The sequence below is a fragment of the Branchiostoma belcheri genome, unplaced genomic scaffold, assembly GCF_001625305.1.
Source record: "Branchiostoma belcheri isolate BF01 breed outbred unplaced genomic scaffold, Haploidv18h27 scaffold133, whole genome shotgun sequence".
NCBI classification, from domain to species: Eukaryota; Metazoa; Chordata; class Leptocardii; order Amphioxiformes; family Branchiostomatidae; genus Branchiostoma; species Branchiostoma belcheri.
In genome coordinates, this window is record NW_017802747.1 from 629,816 (window position 1) to 650,459 (window position 20,644).

Consider the following 20,644-nt stretch of genomic DNA (forward strand, 5'->3'; position numbering starts at 1 on the left):
GACACTGTCAGAAGCTGTATATATTTGTCTTATATAATCATATTAATTTTTTGCATGGATGTGTAAAAGATATCATTTAACGTTACAGTAGTATCGATTATCCTTCTTCGTAAGATTGACATGACATTTCGAACAAACTATTAGCTATAAGGAATTTGTCTCAGACTTAGAAGAGTTAATTTTCAATGTAAAATTCCATTTTACAGCATTTTTCCTCTACCCATAGAGAAACTTCGTCAACCCTCTCCTGGAACATGTTTTCGAAGTTGGTATCGATTGTAGGGTTTAAGCAAATGATTTGGAATTCATGTATGAATTATATATTCTGTATGTAAACAACCAAGTCATAGAATCATTAAACATCTTTAAAACAATTTGGATAGGAATGCTGATAAATATTATCCGATATGTAATTAATTTCCCTTACAGCAGCGTTAACAGGGATAATAGTGTATCTAACAGAGTTTTAGGAAGAACTCTAGATTTATTCCTAAGATTGGAAGCATGGAGAGCCCAACATATTAAATTGACGGCTCAAAATGACGGTAACTGGTCTGTCCAGAATCGGGTCTTACGGATTTTCGAAGAATGACTTTGATTTTGAATTATGGGCAATTGAAGGTGAAAAATGAATTAAACCAGGCAAGAAGATTTCCGCCAAAGCCAAGGCCATATGAGAACCAAAACAGGAGAAAAACCCTACAAGCGTGACCAGTGTGACTATTCTGCTGCACAGAAATCCAGTTTGGACTATCATCTAGTAGTGCACACTGGTAAGAAACCCTACATGTGTGAGGAGGACTCCTTTATGTTCCATTGGAGGATTACAGGGCTGACCATATCTGTGGTTTCTTCCTCTTTGAAAGCACTTTTCTCTGAACTGAGTACTTCTGCTTTTTTACCGGTCAACGAAAACGCCTCTGTGAAAACACTTTTGAACTGTGAACTAAGGACTTCTGCTTTTTTTGCCCGGGGTCATCGAAACGTTGGCTGAATAAAAGACTTGTTTGTATAAAAAATATTCTCTTTACTCAGGGACAACATGATGAAACCATTCAAGAACATTCATATCAGATGAGAAATAACATGTTTGCGTGACCTTGTAGTGCCAATATAGTTAAAGGAGATAGGAATCTACTATCCATTAAAAAGAATGGCATGTTAGTATTTCGTGTACGAGCACATTGTGCAAAGGTGCAGACATTATCGATTATAACGGTTTGTAATTGGTGATTAGACGTAAACTATGGTCATATGAACTGAAATATAAAAAGGAATCTCTTGGCTCTGTACTAAGGCAATATATCTAAAATATTAAATGTGTGGGCACATTGCTCTTTCGAGTAGAAACACATTGTTTAAGAGTGTATGTATTATAGACCAAACGATTCGTGCCGTGACTTCGAGTAACCCCCTCACCCATTAAGGGTGACCATTGGTAACACAAAAGAGCGATCGGACGATCATTTTTTAACTATTCGCTCATTTATGAGCTTGATCATAAAAACGAGAGATACGGTAAAATAGGTGTTACCCAGGATCGTTAACGCCTTGCGTCATTATCATAGTATAAAAACAAACAGAACAAAAATTATCTACATATATTCAATAGCTAAAAATATCACGTAAAAGTAAGCGTTTTTTGTTTGTAAATATACATTTCAAAAGTCCGACATGTTACTTTTGTACCGGTTCTAGATAAAACGGTCCCCTTTTTACCTGATGGCATGTCTCTTCGTAAAATCGGTCTTTAAACATTTGAATGCCCATTTGAGGGCGCTATGACAACATAACATACAACAGATAACACCATCCGCTATGACAACATAACATATAACGCCCTACGCTACTTGACACAGAACGCGCAGGGAGTCAGCAAAGGCAAGATGGAGAAATTACTGATGCTGATTGCAGGTAAGTCAAGCTTTTAAAAATCAAGATTGAAGCCAAAGTATTTTTTTCTAAATGGTCTTCTAGTGATTTGTGTCATTGAGGACACGCATATTCAACTATGGTTTTATGTTTATATTTTTTTTAGATTTGCTATGTTTTTGCTTCATTTTGTGAGTAGTTCATATTTATATTATATATGTTTGCCATAATGTATATATTAATGCAATAATACTCTTCCAAGGCGCTCTCTCATTGCCTTAATTTCTTACAAATTTCTTTCGCTCCCCTTTCTTTTTTCCATCTTTGGCTTTTATGAGAGAGGGAGCCAGAGTTTAATTTCGCTGTGTTGTAAAGAAATGTTTCGGCGTTTAGACAGTATGACTTGGATTGTAGAGTTTTTGCACCGCATTACGCATCTGATTTCTAGGGTGAGCCGGCTACAGATCGGTCGACATCCGCATGTGGCCATGTAAAAGTTGTCATCAAAATGTTTAAACTTTATTTTTATTCTATTCAGTTATTTTTTAAAGTATACCGTAAATCTCAACATATTAGTGGCCGTGTTTCTGCAATGCTCCCTGCTATAATTTTTTTTCTCCGTCAAATCGAGTCACCTCGGGGTCCTTTAAAACTGTAGAAACCCCCATAGGTCTAAAACTGTGTTCTGCCATCTCATTACAATGATCTAGCCTAAGCATTTTTTAGACTATTAGCGTACACATGATCGGCAGGTATTAAATTTAACATCTGCTGAACTTATGGCCAAATGTCGTATCCGTTAAAAATACACATGTACATGGGTTTAATTAAATCACCTTGGTGTACATGAATACCCGGAATCAGTTTTTTAGCCAAAATGTGTTGGAGTCAGAGGGATGGTCTCTACCTTCCAAACTAAGTTCTATATGACAACAGTAGTTATGATGACTTGTGTACATCACTCCACCGTATATTATCCTTGAGATTTTTTTTGGGCTGCACGAAATATATATTGTGATTATTAAAGTATTCTTTAAATCAATAACAAAACTAATTGATACAACATTTACATTAGCTTATAAACAGCATAGTAAATTTTTCGTGACCTTGTATTGTCAGTATAGTTATAGAAGATAGGAATCTACTATCCGTTGAAAGAACTACATTACTATTTCGTGTAAGAGCACATAGTGCAAAAGTGTTGAAATCACACCGTATAGGGATGTGTGTGCTACTATACATTAACTTTATAAGTACGACATATTCATGTTTCGAGTAAGAACACATCGTTAAAGGGTGTATGTATTATAGACAAAACGATTCGTGCCTTGACTTCGAGTAACCTCCACAACTATAAAGATTGATTATTGCTTACCTATAGTCATATAAACTGAGATCCACTCTTCGCTATGACAACATAACATATAACACACTAAGCTACATGACAGAACGCACAGGATGACAATGTATTTTCTTGCTCTGTAGTAAGGCAAACCATTTATAAACTTAAGAATGTTTGTGCTACTTTAGATTTACGTTAAAGATGGACATACATAACTTTTCGAGTGATAACACATCGTAACACAAGTGTATTTGTACAGATCAAACGATTCGTGCCTTGACTTCGAGTAACCCCTTCGCTCATAAAGAGTGACCATTGGTAACACAAAGGATGATCATTTTGACGTGTTAACTCATTCATGAGCATGATCATAAAAACGAAATATACGGTGAAATAGGTGTTACCCATGATCGTTAACGCATTGCGACGCCACCAGAGCATCAAAAGCAAACATAACAAAAAATAATAAATAAAGCTGACAACAACAAGTAAAAGTTATAGTTTTTGTGTGCTAGTATATAATATCTACAAAGTCCGACATGTTATTTTGGTAGTGATTTTAGATAAATGGTTGCCTTTAGTACCTGGTGGCAAAGCATGTCTCTTCGTAAAATCGGTCTTTAAATACTTGAATGCCCATTTGTGGGCGCTATGACAACATAACATACAACAGATAACACCGGAGACAGGTATTTCTTTTTACACGACCGGTAAATTCTCACCTTGCTGACGTTTCGGTGTCTGTCAGACACCTTCTTCAGAGCTTCTGACTGGAGTATTGCATCTCGCCGCTATATGTAGCCGATGTAGGTGGCGCTTTTGCGGCGAGAACACTGTCCCAAACGTGGCTTAGTTTGTACCCCCTCTCGTCCCGGTTCATTACAGGGGCTGACTTTTTGATCCAAACTGCCTCCCTGGTCCAGCGGGTTCTTCTATTGTATTCTCTGTCTACAACTTCCGTCCCCTCCCAGTCAATTACGCAGTTCTTTCTAGCAATGTGATCTGTCACTGCTGATTTCTTTTCTTCTTTTTGTGCATGTCTTTTTTGTGATCTTGTGTACTTAACAGTGTCCATGTTGTCAGCTTCCTTCTTGTGTTCTTCCAATCTAGTCCCAAAGGTGCGTCCCGTTTCCCCTATGTACACTTCGCTGCAGTTCTTGCACGGGATCTTGTATATGCAGTCCGTTTTTTGCCGTGTCCTGTAATTTATCTTTTGGGTGGACCAACAGACTCCTCAGTGTGGTTTTTGGCTTTACTGCGGTGGAGATATTGTATACTGCATATACAAGATCCCTAGTCATTCATGTATAAGCTGCAACAACGGAAGGTTTTGCAATATGGAACATTACGTGCCTTGACCTGGTATAATTTTAATGCCTTTAGATCACCAACGGTAACGCAAGGGAACAAAAAGGCGATCATTTTTAACACCATTAAAAAGAATTCCAATATAAAAGAGAAAGATCCTGCAAAATTGGTGTTACTCTTTATCCTTCCAAAGTCAACTTACCATTGGGAACATAACAAAAATAATTTGAATACACACAGTAGACATTGGAAAATTGGCGTCACCTTAAAGTAATAACATATTTTATAATATTAAAACATTTGTGGTACTATTTATGTAGAAAAAATAATGGCAATTTTCTATGTAGAAGCACATTGTGTAACAGTTTTGTAGAAAAGCAGAGTGATATTAATACACTTAGATTTGCTATGTTTCATTTTGTGCGTAGTATATGTCTACCTAATGTTAATATAGCTGTATGTTTAAATATTTAAGGTATGCAATGATGATTTTCCACCAGGGACATTTTGGGGCACAGTGGAGAGATATCACTATCATCTTTTTACTGTCTGTATACAGCTGGCAGATTTGTTATTAGAAAATTTATATGTTTAAATTGTTTTTCCTCCTGGTCAATATGAACACTACGGGTAATGCTATTTTACTATCATGTAATGATACTGTGTATTTATCCATTGTGAGCAAGAAAATACAAGATCACCATAACATTAAAATTATTTTTCCACAGCGCTGTTAGTATCGGTGTTGATGGTGTTTGGGACGGAGTTGAACCCCTGCCGTCCACCGCCGGATGTGAAAGTGTGCGGCTGCTCGGAGGGAGTCTCCAGAACCAACCCTGGAGAAACCTGCACGGTGTGTGCGTGTGGACCAGACAACAACACCAGGGACTGCTTTGGTGAGCATTTAGCGTATCTTTTACTTCTAGGTTTGGGAAGTATTGTTTATGGTGGTTGTCTACGTAGGTATGTATGTATGTTTGTCAGGAATGAGCAGGTTGTCAATAGCTCATGGAGTAGTAAAGGTTTCTCAAGCATCTCATTGATAGTCTCTAGTTCTTAAACTCCGTTAACACTGTCAAGACCTTAAGGTGGAATTTTTTAAACACTTTAGGGCCATTTATCCATTTTTCCTATGTTTTATTTTTGTACCCATGAAAATATACTATTACATGCTCAATGCAGAGGTTGTCGAGTAAATATACTTTACACTCTTAACTGTTCCGTTTAGGCAGTGCCACGCTTAAAGTCTGTCTAATTTAAAGATAAAATTTACGTGCACTTAAATATAACGTTTGAGATACCATTACGTTTGGTAGTAAAAATGCATAATGTACCTTTTTAAAGAAACGTTTACGCACTGTAAAGTACGTTTATAAGTCTGCTAAAGCTAATTATCATAATCAGGTAAGTGAGCCAGCCAGTCAGTATGGTCTTTTTAATGTAATTAAGGCCGACTGAAAACTTTAAACTAAGTTTTGACCCATATCTTTGACCCTTCAGACTTTGTTTTATACTTTCTATTATTACGTGCAATCGTGCTTCAGGGTAACGGTTTTCGCAGTTAAAGGAAAATAAGTTCATTAACGGCCATTTTTGTTGTTATTTTTCCACCAGTTTATCGACATGTTTGGCTGGACATCGCCCCATGGTGGGCAGTAGAGGAAAGTGGAGGAACGTTCTGCAACGATGATGAATGCCTGGAGACCGTGGATAAAGCAAAGAACGCATTTGACGGCGAACTGGGAACCTTCTGGGAGCCGCTGTACGAACCGACCGGGTACCGACACTGGGTCATCCTCGATCTGCAGAAGGTGTGGAGGATCTACCGGATTGGGATTGCCAATTATGGCGACATCGTGCACGACGTCATGAGCTTTCTGTTAGAAAGGTAATTACTATAAATTTCTTGTGTATTGTGACCTTGATATTTATAATTTTTGTAACTTTCTCATTTATTCACATTCTACTTACCAAATAACTCATATACAGAACACACTAACAAGGGTGAAGACAGGGAGCAGTCTGGCCAGATAAAGACCAAATTCCAAGATTAATAGAATTAAAATGCAGTCTAATTTATGTAATCAAACTTTACTGTCATGGCGTCAACTGGCATCCAACCCTTCCAAATATTGTACATATTCGGCTGCTGCAGCATACTAGTAAATCTAGCGGAACCAACTATCAACCAACCGAACACCATGACCAAACTCCCCGACAACACAAGATTTTACAACAACAACAAAAAATTGAAACATTCGGCTGCCGCAGCCGAACAGCAGCCAATATTGCCTAACAGCCTTTCCTGATAGTATACTCCTAACTATAGTTAAAAGGAGTTGGGCTAGTGTTAGAGAGACCAAATCCGGCTCTCTAACATTGTCTTTAGTTACAAGTTTCAGACTTAAAGAGCCTATGAAGTGAATATTCATCTATCACTCACATGAAAATTTGGTCTTTTCTGAAACTTTCAATGCAAGTTTCGAATCAATAGTCCGAGAATAACTTGCTAAAACGGCAACCCGAACATCGGCACTCGGTGACCTTCCCTGCGACTAATTAGCCCCAGACGTGTGACGTATGGGGTAGAACTCACCAGCATGCTAGTATGGCTGACTGTGAAAATAACATATATTTCATGGGCCCATATCTTATGAAGGAAGCAAAATTCTGGTACAGAAATCCGTATGTCGAAGGACCACACATCTCGCTTCGTGTAAAAAAAAATTCAATCGAATTCACACCCCAAAAAGCTATTTTTAGGGGTTCTTTGGATGGAGCACCGCCGCGGAGCCGTCGTGGATAACCGAAGAACTTGTTGACCTTTTCGCATAGAATCGGCGAGGCTCAAATCAGCCATCGCCTTTGATATACACCAATTATAGCATAACTTGAATATTCCTAGTGTAAGGATCCTATTCTGTGCATTTTTTGAAGATATTTGTTACAAAAACGGGAGTGCGGAAGCTTGCGTTCCTCGTGTAAAACTTCGCGATGCGAAGCCAGGGCCTAGGGGAAGCCCCGCCGGGCGGTCGCGTGTTGTTTACAAAATGTGCACTCAGAGGCAGCTACGGCACTTTTACCAAGATTTCCATAACAAACGCAACTTTGTAGTACATGCCCGTAAAAATCGTGTCAGTTTTTGCATATGGATACCTTATTTCGTATGGATAGTTCGTCGGGGACAAATTCAATAGCTAATTTTCACTTCCATGTGCGGCCACAATACATGCACTTCACAGCAAAGCGTCACATATTTTCACACTGCGTATCACAAACACGAGAATTTATTCAAAAGGACAACATGCTTTGAAGAGGTCTGTCATTGTCTTTCACAGTTCATTCATACGACAACGCCACAGTCTTACAACGCGTTGACCAGTTGACATCGTTTGAAACACTAAGCTGTCAGTGCTCACCTTGCGTTGAAAGTCCAGTGATGTCCGACAGTAGTAGAAGTAGTAGAAGCGAGGCAGGTACTACAGATACAGATACTAGTGCAGGGAGCGACGGTGAATTTGTTGCAGAGGAGTTTGTGGGTGAAAGCCAGAATTCTGACAGTAGTAGAAGCGAGGCAGGCACTACAGATACAGATACTAGTGCAGGGAGCGACGGTGAATTTGTTGCGGACGGCCTTTCGCCAGCCACCTTGGATGCGCGGTACGAAGGAAGAATTCACAAAGATGACTGGTGAGAAAGCTATTCTTTCTTTGATATGTGGCAGAAACAAATAAAACCGGCCGTGCTCGCTTGAATTCTTTGGCGAGTCACAACTTACCGCTTACTCAGTGGTCACATTCCTGGTGGTAAACGAAGTCGGGCAATACTGTTAGTTATGTAGAACTGACGAAATTCTGTACCAAATTAACATTGAGCACATTATGTTTTATTTCGTACAAAGTATTTCTGTTGGAGTTATAACCGTGAGTAGTCTGTGGAAAATAGTAAAATGGTGCTTGTGCGATCGAGTCGGTGTGGGTTCGGCTTTCGAACCCGTACTGAGGGAGGGGGGCTCGCTACAGACGACTCGTGATGGTGGTAACTTACCGGTGTTAGTTCGCCCATGCAGGAGTGTCAGTGAATGCTTCAAGTTGAAGCTCCTTGATGAATGTTATAGTTCCATAATATATCAGCCATTATAACAATCCAGAAGAGTTAATCGTGTGTGTATGTGTGTGAAGCTGCCTAGTAGAATTCAAGTTTGACAGTTCAGGGACATGTACAATCTGTATTACCCTTGTGAATACAATAGTGACTGGATTTTACTTTTTTTGTACTCACCTTCAAAAAATTAACAAGTTTGAAATGGTGTAAAAGGCATGTGTTACACATTTCAAACTTCAATAGGGCAACAAAATTATTTGCTTTGCATACCAAAACAAAATACTACGGTCCCCATTTTGGTTCAAGGAAGTCTGTTTGGTTTTTCGTCTGCTGGTCAAAGACATTTTTATTTATTCAGTTTTCTTGTGTTACTAGGTGTAAGTGTAATCACTGCGAACTTGATTTGCTGCAAAATGCCAGAGAGTACAGATGTTGCCAAGAGGTTGGCCCGGAAATTGGCACACTCCATTTTGATGCCAGCATCGAGCACATAGAGTGTATCACTCAGCACCAGGACTACATCGACCTTACCAAGAGGGTGGTTCTGGAGCAAGTTGGTCCAATGCTGAGGGACAAGCAGGGTCGGCCCTACCGCCGAAGAGCTGGACAGGATATCAATATGTAAGATATCCTTGGAAATAAAATCTATACTTTTATATGACTTGAAGCATCATTCTTATTCATCAAGTAACATTGGAAACATTCAAATTCCTACTTGGACTAAACTGGACTCTGTCATGTCCTGCTCTGCTCTACTCTATATCCTACACTACTCTGTAATTTACAAAATATTTCAACAAGTAACATCAAAAGTGTCTAAATTCCTACACTAAGCAAACTCGACTCTGTCCTTATTGTCCTGTCATGCTCTGCTCTACTATACTCTACTCTGTAGTCTTTAATTTACAAATGTTTCAAACCCCTACAGGTTTCTGAGAGCAGTGGCCTACAGGTTGCTGGTGAGATGGATGTGTGGGTACCTCGGCTGGGATCATTCCAGGCCCCTCTCCGCATGTGTGTACCACAAAATGAGGACTGAGTTCAGTGCAGGTCAAGCCCGGGGATACAGATCATCTCAGGAAAGAGAATGATACCAATGAAATGCTTTACTTGTTGAAAAACTGTCATTTGTATAAATCAAGAAGAAAGTAAAACACAATGTCAATGGTAACAATGTTGGATCTGACCAAAATAAAAGGTCTTACAACAGCTACAGACGGGATCTAAGTACTGGGACAAGCCCCTCGGGGATGGCCTTTCATGGGCTTCTTGCATTTTTTGCAGGTTCGTGTTTTCCTGGTGTTGCTTGCCACTGCGGTAGTACTTGCCACCGCCTCAGCTTCAAGCTGTGTCCGCATGTTGTCCTGTTCTTGCACTGTAGAAAATATAGGAAAGCTATAAGTAAGAGGCGAATTTGCAAGAAAAACAGTATTCATGTTGTCCTGTTCTTGCACTGTAAAAAATATTGGAAAGTTATTACATGTAGTAAGAAGTGAATTTTGAAAGAAAAACAGTATTCATGTTGTCCTGTTCTTGCACTGTAGAAAATATAGGAAAATTATTACATGTAGTAAGAAGTGAATTTGGAAGAAAAACAGCATTCATGTTGTCCTGTTCTTGCACTGTAAAAAATATTGGAAAGTTATTACATGTAGTAAGAACAGCATTCATGTTGTCCTGCTCTTGCACTGTAGAAAATATAGGAAAGTTATTACATGTAGTAAGAAGTGAATTTGGAAGAAAAACAGCATTCATGTTTTTATAATTGGTTTATTGTTTCAATTGAAAGCAATACACTAAAATACATTGCAGCGACTTGTACATAGTACATAGTAGTTGTCCTGCTCTTGCACTGTAAAAATATTGGAAAGTTATTACATGTAGTAAGAAGTGAATTTGAAAGAAAAACAGTATTCATGTTGTCCTGTTCTTGCACTGTAAAAAATATTGGAAAGTTATTACATGTAGTAAGAAGTGAATTTGAAAGAAAAACAGCATTCATGTTGTCCTGCTCTTGCACTGTAAAAAATATTGGAAAGTTATTACACTGTACATGTGGTAAGAAGTGAATTTGGAAGAAAAACAGCATTCATGTTGTCCTGTTCTTGCACTGTAGAAAATATAGGAAACTATAAGTAAGAAGTGAACTTGCAACAAAAACAGCATTCTGGCTTTACAATATTTGATGATGTATACTAATAATTGTGACTTACCTGGTGGGTAAAGCTGTGTGCATGCTTGCATCCTATCTTCATGGCGCTGTATGGCTTCCGCTCTGGAACGCTTCTCTGTGAACTGGCTGCAGAGAGGTGCCGGAACCAGTTCTGAGTACTTCTCAGACGTCTCTGTCAACTTCTCCCTTGATGTGCTCAACATGACACTCTTGATGTCACTGACGTATTCTGCAGAAAGGAAAAGTACAGAATGGTGCCATTAATATCTAAATCATACAAGACCTTATTTGTTTTGAATGGAAGAAGGGGAACAGGTCTAATATGTAGAAACTGTCCTCAAGCTAGACTAAAAGGTAAGTCACACAAGGTCGAAAAAATGGTGGCAACCCCGAGCCCATACAACCAAATAAATACACCTCACACCATGCAAGTACATGTACCATGTTGATTATACTTACGGTATGTTGGTGGTGATGGTACAGTTTTCACAACTTCATCACCAAACTTGTACTTCGGGTAGGTGACCTTGTAGTACGTTTTGCCATCCTTGGTGAGCTGGGGATCTCGCTTTAGGTTTTCGTTGAAATGCAGGACAGCTAAGATGTGCCTGAGGTAAAAGATACAGAATGTAACTTAGAATTTTGTTTAAAATTATAATAGTTATACAGTGACAAGACCCCTCACCATGGAAACACTTTGCTGGCTGATAAATGAAGGAAACGTTACCTGCACATGCTGCCCAGCCATGAGTAGGATGTCATTTTTGGGTGCCAGTGCTTCAGAGTGGAGTGAAAGCCCTCAAGGCAGCTAGTCTGACCCTCTGAAGACACCCTCTTGATGTCTTCAAGTCTTTGCTTCTTTAGCAGAACTGTCTCCAGCTTCTGATGGGCCGTACTTCCTGTGTGACAAAGTTCACATTGATAAGATGGTTTAGCATATGACATAATCAAAAATGACACATCAATTTTCGCGTATGTCTTCATGACAAAGTTGAATCAACCCTACCCTATTGCATACTGCATTCAGTGAGTGAAGGTACAAAAACATTACATTGTTTGGGCATGTCAAATTTCAAGTTACACCATAGCTCTATACAGTAGACTACAGGTAGTCTGCAGAAATATTTCACATATTTATTAGAAGACATAGTTGTCCAACAGAAATGTGAGCAAGATTTTACCACTGAAAATCCACTTCCTCTCCTGGTCCAGTGGTCCATGCGCACAGGTGGGAAAGGACTCGTCGGGGTGACCATCATGCTTGTTCGCAATGTGCCTCATGATAGATTTCCACTTGGCGACGATCAGCTGTCCGAACCCTTGCGAGGTGGATTGCGCGCACCAATACAAGTGCTTCTTGATGCTTTTGCACCAGTCTTTGATTACCTCGCAGTTCTTCTCTTTGTACGCCTTCCTCAGGTCCTTCACCAGGCTTTTGCAGACATGCCACAAGTCGTAGTAGTGTGCAGTGTCTTTCTGTTCTTCCCTGATCCATCTGTCGATCCCTTTGTGCCTGTCTGTGATGAAAGTTTTGATTTTCAGCCCCGCTTCGGAGAGGAAGGAAAAGCTGCGCTTTGCACCCTCCAGTTCCATTGCATTGCTGCTTCCGCACTGGTTTGACTGTAGGAGTTCAAAGTGGACCAGCTTGCTGATGGTGTTACAGAACATCGTGTATGTTCCATACTTGGCACTATGTCCCATGGAATCATACCTGCCATCTACCACTCCAGACTGCATTGTTGTTTCCTTTGATTGTGTTGATCAGGCCTTGGCGGTACACTTCCCAGTGGCGGAGGATGGCTGGAATCAGGAATGTTGACTGATGGGTGAAAAATGTTCTAGATGTAAACATGGCCAGTCCTATGTGCTTGAAGAGGAGCAGTGTCTTTGATATGCTGACTCCTGCCATCAGTATGCCAAAGCTCATGAGGACGTTTCCAGCTGGAAATCTTCCAAGTATGTATGGTTGCGATCTCCAGGTGAAGCTGTTCCCGCCGCATGACTCGCAGTGTTGCTTCACGGTGGCCATCGTCCCGTCCTTCGTCACTTTCACTTTTGGGTTGTCCCGCTTGCACTTGAAGCAGAAGAGCTTGAACAGACCCATCAGCATGGTGTAGAAGACCAGGAACTTGGGCTCTTCCATGATGTCTGTTCCAGGTTCAACACTGTAAAATATGATAATAAACAAAAATTTAAGCATATCTTTTACAAGACTGAGATAAAGTTATTCTGTCATCCAAGCTCATGTATGATACAAACTATGACAGGGAAACTGTGTCATGTTTCCTTCTTAGTCACAGAAAGCTAAAAGCTCCCTTTTGGGTTCCCAGGAAACTAATTTACTTCAAGGACTTGAAATTTACTGAATAAATATCCAGTACAAAGGTTTCCCTGCATACGTTGTATACAGCCACCTTCAAAGTTTACATTTCGTATTAAAACTGTCACTTACATCACATCTTCCTCTTCATCTGGTGGTGACCCTGCTCCTGCTGATGCCTCCTCGTTTGAGTAGTCCGACTCAGGTTCATACTCGTAGTCCTCATCATCAACGTCAAAAAGCTCCCCTTCCTCCTCATCTTCTTCATAAGGACTAGATGGTGCGTCCAAGGGAGAGTCGGTGTCCTCGACGTCATCCTCCAACTCAGAATCAACCTGGAGTGAGAAGTGAGCATGTGAGAAGTTATTTTGAAGGTAGTTCACATGAACAGGGCTTTTTCTAAACAGGGGAATAAGGGAGCTGCTCCCTCATATAACCAGCCAGCTGCCTCATACCAATTTTCAAATTTAACCCTATGTGGCTACTTACACACCATTTAGTCTAATTCTCAAAATGATCTTTTCCCAGTAAAGATGTAAAAACAATGCAACAGTGCATTCTAGCATTACAAACTGTGTTACTCTTATTAAAAATCCCCCTCGGTCGCTTTGTTCCTTGCCATGCTTGCGATCTGCTCCCTCTTGCTAAATTTTTCTAGAAAAACCCCTGCATGAAGTTTCAAAATTTCAGCATGTTTTATCGGTACTGTTACTTGTAGTTGTACATTTTATAAATTATCTTGGTACTAATTTTACAGATCTGAACGTACAGTGTACCTGCACCTCTATTATGACAAAATAAACACAATTGGACACAATTGTTTACACTTTACAGTGTCAGAAAGGTAATTTAGATCTGAAAGATGGCAATTTTGATAACGTAGCACATGAAAATCAGGAAAACTTGTAAATACTATCAATTTTGGATTGAATGTAAACCCTCATATGAAGACGGCAATTCACCACAAAAAAAAAAAACAGTTGGCTACAGTGTACAAGTAAAACTAGAAGTTACTACAAATTACAGATGATTGGGCAAACCTGTTTTATTTTGTTGACCTATATATAGACCTTGTGACTGTAGCCTGGTTTCCAAACCTATTTATAGCCTCCGAGCAGTCCCAGTTTCTTTTACCTATATCATATTTCATACAGAAGATGATTATTCTGACCAATTGACTGACTGCATTTGTGGACTGGACAAAAGAGTATTGGTAGCTACAATCAGTTTGGATACCAGGCTGGTGCACTTCACATGTACCTAAATTTTCTTTGCGTACACAGCATTGTGCTTTGTACCTTACAAGAATAATGGAAATTGTAAAATATAACACTGAAGCAAAGTTACTGCAACAACCATTTTATTAGTTTACTTTTTGCCTTGAGCACATGCATTTTATCTGGCCTAATAAGACAGAAAATTCGAGGGAGCAACAATGCCTCACAAAACAACTCACTGTATCTGCTTGTTTATCTTGGTCACTGGTTCTCTTCTTCAGTCGACTGATAGTTTTCTGGAGGCCACGGATTTTCCTCTTCAGAGCTTCACATCCATCACAGTCCCATGCTGGTGGATCGAGCACACGGTCGCCCACCATTTCATGGTCACTTTCTCCACCTTGCTGTTCTGAGGCGTGCTCGCTGTCATCTTGGACACTTGGTGGGTCAGCGGAGACTAAGACCTCGCGGACAACCTGTTTAGATACAGTTTAGATTGTTTGAGTTGCTTGTTATGTCCAAATTAATATCTGCATTAACAAAAGATTTATTCATCCAACCAATACTAGCGCCAAGAATCATTGTTAGTAACTACATGCGGTCCCGCGCGCCATGACCAAATTGTTCCATGATTTTGTTTGGCCGGTGACGCTCAGAAGTTTACAACATCGGTTTAATTGCAACTCTTATACATCTCCAAAAACAATGTGTATTCGGTGTGTGTTTTATTACAAAATTCGTGGGCCCCCAGTCCTGGAAAGTATGACGTTGAGACAGAAAATTGCGTTACAGAAATGCTGGCTACTCGGGTGGCGCTAGCGCCGCCATTTTGATTTCTCGCAAGTTTTGTTATTGAAATGTGCGCTTGGTTTCAGCGGCAGACGCCGCCGACAAAGAAAATCCACCCATACACTTATGATACAGCCTGTTTTCGGAGCCTAATGGAAACTAAGATCTCCGTGAGAACCCACGTATCAGTTGTAAAGATCGCGAGAACATCCATAAACTAGAAACACCGACAGAAAATCTCATGACAGGAAATCTACTTGGAAGCTTTGGCGGCGTCGCCATCTTGTTTGTTATGAAAATTTTTGTGCGCTTTGTTTGCGACGCCGCCGACAAATACTATCAAAAAATTTGATGCTAAAAGTATATAGGATTCACTGGTTTGTTTTTGGAGACCAAACGTGCAAGTGCTGGTATTCTACCAAGACTGGAAATTGGTAAAACACGAGGTAAAGTTTCAGTAAACACTGTATGTAAGTTACAAAGAATAAAAATTATGCGGCGGTCAAACTCACCCGTCTGCGCTCCCGTTCAGTCGTAACAGGGGCAGTTTGCGCCGGCAGACCCGCGATGTCTATGGTTGGGACTGCTCATGGTTCTAGTCTCCTCCTAATCCCGCAGCTCTCCGCAAGCTCCAGATTTTGGCTGAAACATGAGGGCTCGAAGTGTGCGGAGCACAAGACAGATGACGCGGAGACTTGAAAATCACGCCGATGCCTCTGCACAAACTTGATCCACACTCTTCTGGTTCTCGCCTTCTCGTTGTCTGCCTCAGTTCCAGTATTCTTCACTTGAGGGAACTTGTGCATAGATATGCCTTCGGTGAAGTTGCTGTTTTTGCAACTAGCTCCATTTGGCCCTCCTGCTACACAGTATTTGGACCCATGCCTACGCTGTTTACCCGTAGGCGCCGCCATGACAGTTCGACTGAGATACCACTTTTTACGTCACGCATATCATTTGCATATTATTTGCATTCGCACAAAATCCGAAAATATTGCGGGTTTTGAGCACGTTTTAACATGACTTCCCGACTGAATTATCGCACAAACAATATCTCATTTTAATCACAAGGCAAAGAACTTCTCAAATCTGCAAAAAATCGTAGAATATGACGACTTTTTATTCCATTTCATAGACGCTTTAATTTTATTTTCAATTATATGCTCTGCATTTTCTTTACAGTTCCCCCAGCAATGCGTATAATTGGGGATTTGTTGACAGCTCTGACGGGGTGCAGGCAGGACTTACTTCCCTGCAAACCTTTGACGTTTACACTCAAGCTCAGTTCCTGAGGATCACTGTGGACACACATAGCGGGGAGGGACCGAGGATTCGGGAAATTTCCCTCTACGGCACAGGTATTTAAACTCGAGGCTACCGCACTGCATTTGTGTGTCATTCAGATGTTACAGATAGTTCCTATATCATACATTGCAAACTGGTATTGGTAATGCACCATGTCATTGTTTATTTATCTATTTGTACACTTTCTGTTTTGTCTTTCTTTGCTGTATTTTTTCTAGCTTAATTATAGTATTGTAAAACAAACTCGAGGCAACATAAGTTATTACATTCATATTTCTAAAGAATATAAAGGAGCTAAATGTAGTGGAAAAATTATGAGAAAAGAATTAAATAAAAATTAAAAAAATTAAGGAATAAAAAAAGAAATGGACATGCAATGACGCACGTCAATTTGACACGTTTTATATCTTTCTAAGATAAAGTACCAATGGCTAACCTTATTTCAGAAACTTAATGTAGACAATACGTTCTTTGTTTTTTATTGCCATGATATGAACTTCATGTTATGGTATGGAAATTATTAATCAAAATATCAATAATTCTGAAGATAATAGATTATTTGCTTAAAACTAAGCAGTGATTTGCCATGCATTATACAAATTGCAATAACATCTTATCCATTTATTATTTCCTTGTTAGATCAACCACCACTAGCCGAGCCGTGTGCTGTGGTCCATACCGGCTGCATCTTGAATGAGGCAGCTGAGAAAAAAGCTCCCCCTGCTGACCAGCAGTGTTATGTCATCGCTGATATTCATGAAGGAATTCGCGAGTATGCATTTTCTGCCTTGCCTATCTGTCATTGTTTCCGTTAGTTCATTTCTAAACAATTAAGACATTTAAATTGATATTCCTATTGAAGATAATATAGTCAGAATATTATGGACTATAGTATGAAAATCATAACAATATAATATATTATGGTCAAACATTTTTCTGTATTTTTTAACTTTGCCTGTGACGACAATGTCGAAGCTAAACCTTGCAAAATTGCAAAGGATTTGACTTTTACCCAAAAATATATGTAATTTCAGTTGAGAAAACCATCATTTAAATCATGCTTTATGCAATCATTAGATTCACATAACAAATCAATGAAATAAAATTTTATATGTAGGTCTCCGAAATCTTGTTTCATTGTTTATAAACCAAGTTTGACCACTTCGTGATAATTTTGTTCCTGGGTCTCTTTGGGACCCTTGTCCTTTTTTCAGTTTGCAACCGAATTTGCTGTTCTGAGGTTGCCAAAACGTCTTTACTTTACCAGGATTTTTTCGTATTTTCTTAGTATAGAGAATGCTCTTTCGGTTCATCGGACCGGCAACATTACCTTCCACGGCGAGCTGTCTATTGAATGTGTGGAAGATCATGAGGTTCGTCAAATGTCATACAAACGCCACTGTTTTTTTTATATGGGTGGCATGTTGTCTAGAATCCTTAGTTTCCAGAAAAACTGACGCCTTTTTAGGCCACACCAGTTTCTGTGGTTGCACAAAAAATGAGGTAACTTGTCGGGGACCAAAAAAAACTGTAATTCTTTACTTGTCTGAGTAAGCAGGTGAACATGTATCCATGTTTTCGCTGCTGTGCAAGTGGTGCAGTTTGGGAAATATATACATAAAATATTATAATAGTACATAATTAAAAACAATATAAGATTAAATACTGTCTAGTAAATGTGTTCATACATACTCAGGAGCAGAAGCGACAGTTCTCATTCTGTATATAAATATATATATATATATATATATATATATATATATATATATATATATATGTGTGTGTGTGTGTGTGTGTGTGTGTGTGTGTGTGTGTGTGTGTGTGTGTGTGTACTACATACTTGATGAATCACAAGAAGTAATTGTATTGGCAACTTGTTATTGAGTTTGGATAAAACTGCACAATGCTCGTGAGTCTGCCTTTGATTTTAAGGAAAGAAACATTCAATAATTTTCATAATAATCCTATTCTATAGGTGAATACTAATTGCACTACAAGTATTTTGTTAATTAAAATCTCCGTATTACTGCCTAACTCATTTGGTGCCTAACATATGCCTTAGAAGGGTACATGTTGTCTTTCGTGCTTTTCCTTTAGATCAGCTTGTACTGGACATTACGAGGAGAAGGACCGGTAACATCCGGGCCGCCGTTGGACGACATTTTACCCGAGGACATGCCAGACAACAACCTACATTTTTCCGTCCCACCACGGACATTACCACTCGGACTCTACATGGTACAGGTAGGTTAGAATAAGTATTGTTTACCACCCTTGCAATCCCTAGTTCTGAGTTACTTATTTCGACACATGTTATAATTATTGCCATTGTCATTATCATCATCATTATTTTTGTTGGACACTCCCCTTATTAACTTATCCTCGACGTCAATAGAAAGTGTCTTTATTGCCAAATGGAACGAGCAATTCAAGAGTTGAGTTTGAAGGCATCCATTGCGATTTCAGAGTAGCAAAACTGGAAATGTTCTGAATAAGGCGATATCTAAGATATTGACACATGATACTTCACATTAGCACATTTGAGTCGATCAACATTTCATACTTTGGTCATTTAAAACTCCAGAAACAAGATAAGCCCTTTATTTTATGGGTGGTATCTAGTATCCTAAAAATCAACAAAAGGCCCTTTCAGGAGCCATTTCCGTCAGAAGTATGGATATTTTACTCCATGTGGGTCAATATACATTGGGCAAGTGTAGTTTCAGCTCACTGCGTACATGTAGATAATAGATAAAAAGTTTACTTTGGTTTGGTTTTGGTTTCCAATCCCCAAAAACTTCACTGCGTGCCTTTGAAAAGGCACAAAAAACTTTTCCGTTTACAAACTTACACATACACCTATACATAGAACCGCCCAAACAACACTACCGTCCTCGAATTTATAACTACAAGACTGTTGCTCTGGCATTATTTTGTTGACAGTTTCAAGCGACGTTGAAGGTACCAGGAAGTGGCCATGTTTCCATCGCAGCAGTGCAGACGTGGGTAGAAGTTGCCCGGATGCCAGTAACCTACACAGTCGGTCCTGTTCAGCGAACAGTCGACACATCCAGTGACCTGACTGTTAACGCTGCGCTCTCGTATGACCCAGAAGGAATTCTTAGTTCCAGCGGGTTTCTCTACGACTGGAAGTGCTTATATGAAGCCACTCTACGTAAGTAGTAGAATGGTTTATTTCGCTTAAAAACATCGCAGCCGCAAGTCTGAATTGCGTATTTCTTACAATAGCATCCATGCATGTAGCGTAGTTGGAACACTTCTTCATAAGAACACTTATTCGTTAAAACGTTAATGATATAACTCTTGCATTTACATTAAAACTTTTTCACATAAAAAAGAACGAATCGATCGAAGCATCAGAAAAATTGCAGGCTTTTAGGTGATGATTAAACAATAAGCAGTTTTGCAACACCGTAATCATGCAAATACCATACTTCTGTAACACGATGGTCAGATTTGGGCCCAAATGTCCCAGTCCGCTACTATGGAGATCGAATCCCCCGAACCCGCGAATCTTGTTCGATATGACGTCATTCGAATAGAGCGGGCGTTCGATCTGGGGTTACCCGCGGTCATTTACAGTAAAGCCGCTACAACCGGCTACTTCAAGCCCTTTTTTACTTGGGAACCACGGAACAGGAAAAATCCACCTTTCCACAAATATGAACCGTTTTCAAAACATTACATCTATGCCGTGATTTTATTGTGGTTATGTAACATGTAACGAAGCTACTGCCGTCATCGTGGGTGACCTTGAAGGTCAGAATTCTTGTTGACGCTGTTATAAAATCCAGGTCCCCATATCCAAGTGTCATAGCACGCGTGCAAACATGGTATTTTAACCACTCCCAAAAATCGTTCAAATTACCCCATTGAGGTCTTGTTTGGAAGAGCAACGATTTCCGCAGATTTCTGTCTTAGGGATTTTTAAAATATGGCCGCGATTATGAATTATCGGTATTTAAAGTTAAAACACTGCGTTTTTAGCTCTTCTTTTGACTGTAAGTCGAGTTTTAGTTAAAAAATAAAAAAATCCTAAGACAGAAAGTTTAAATTTACTGTAATATTTCTAAAAATCCAAAAATCTAACCTTATTTTTAATTTTCGGGGCCTCTTAAAATCAGTTGTTTGGTTCTCGTGAACCCTTTTTGAAATCCGAAATTGATCTCATTTGGAAGGAAATGTACACAAAG

The 20,644-nt window shown here is 39.4% G+C and overlaps 2 protein-coding genes across 2 annotated transcripts in view; one reads left to right on the forward strand and one right to left on the reverse strand.

The window, feature by feature from the left end:
- The first annotated feature begins 1,886 nt into the window (after positions 1 to 1,886).
- The window catches only part of LOC109464157 (polycystic kidney disease protein 1-like 2), a 42,225-nt gene continuing 23,467 nt past the window's right edge, over positions 1,887 to 20,644 (forward strand). Inside the window, 7 exon segments of the mRNA XM_019761094.1 lie at positions 1,887 to 1,914; positions 5,251 to 5,418; positions 6,137 to 6,410; positions 16,308 to 16,483; positions 17,070 to 17,202; positions 17,719 to 17,803; positions 18,528 to 18,674. Of these exon segments, the coding sequence (XP_019616653.1) occupies positions 1,887 to 1,914; positions 5,251 to 5,418; positions 6,137 to 6,410; positions 16,308 to 16,483; positions 17,070 to 17,202; positions 17,719 to 17,803; positions 18,528 to 18,674 (1,011 nt within the window).
- On the reverse strand, positions 11,320 to 12,429 carry LOC109464189. Its single transcript, XM_019761124.1, has 2 exons — positions 11,981 to 12,429; positions 11,320 to 11,407 (listed from the first exon to the last, which is right to left on the reverse strand). Exons 1-2 carry the CDS (start codon positions 12,390 to 12,392, stop codon positions 11,397 to 11,399), a joined length of 423 nt encoding a protein of 140 aa, XP_019616683.1. The 5' UTR covers positions 12,393 to 12,429; the 3' UTR covers positions 11,320 to 11,396.

Excerpts from the sequence above, each read along its gene's own strand:
- LOC109464189 (XM_019761124.1), bottom strand. The coding sequence starts at position 12,392 with ATGGAACTGGAGGGTGCAAAGCGCAGCTTTTCCTTCCTCTCCGAAGCG.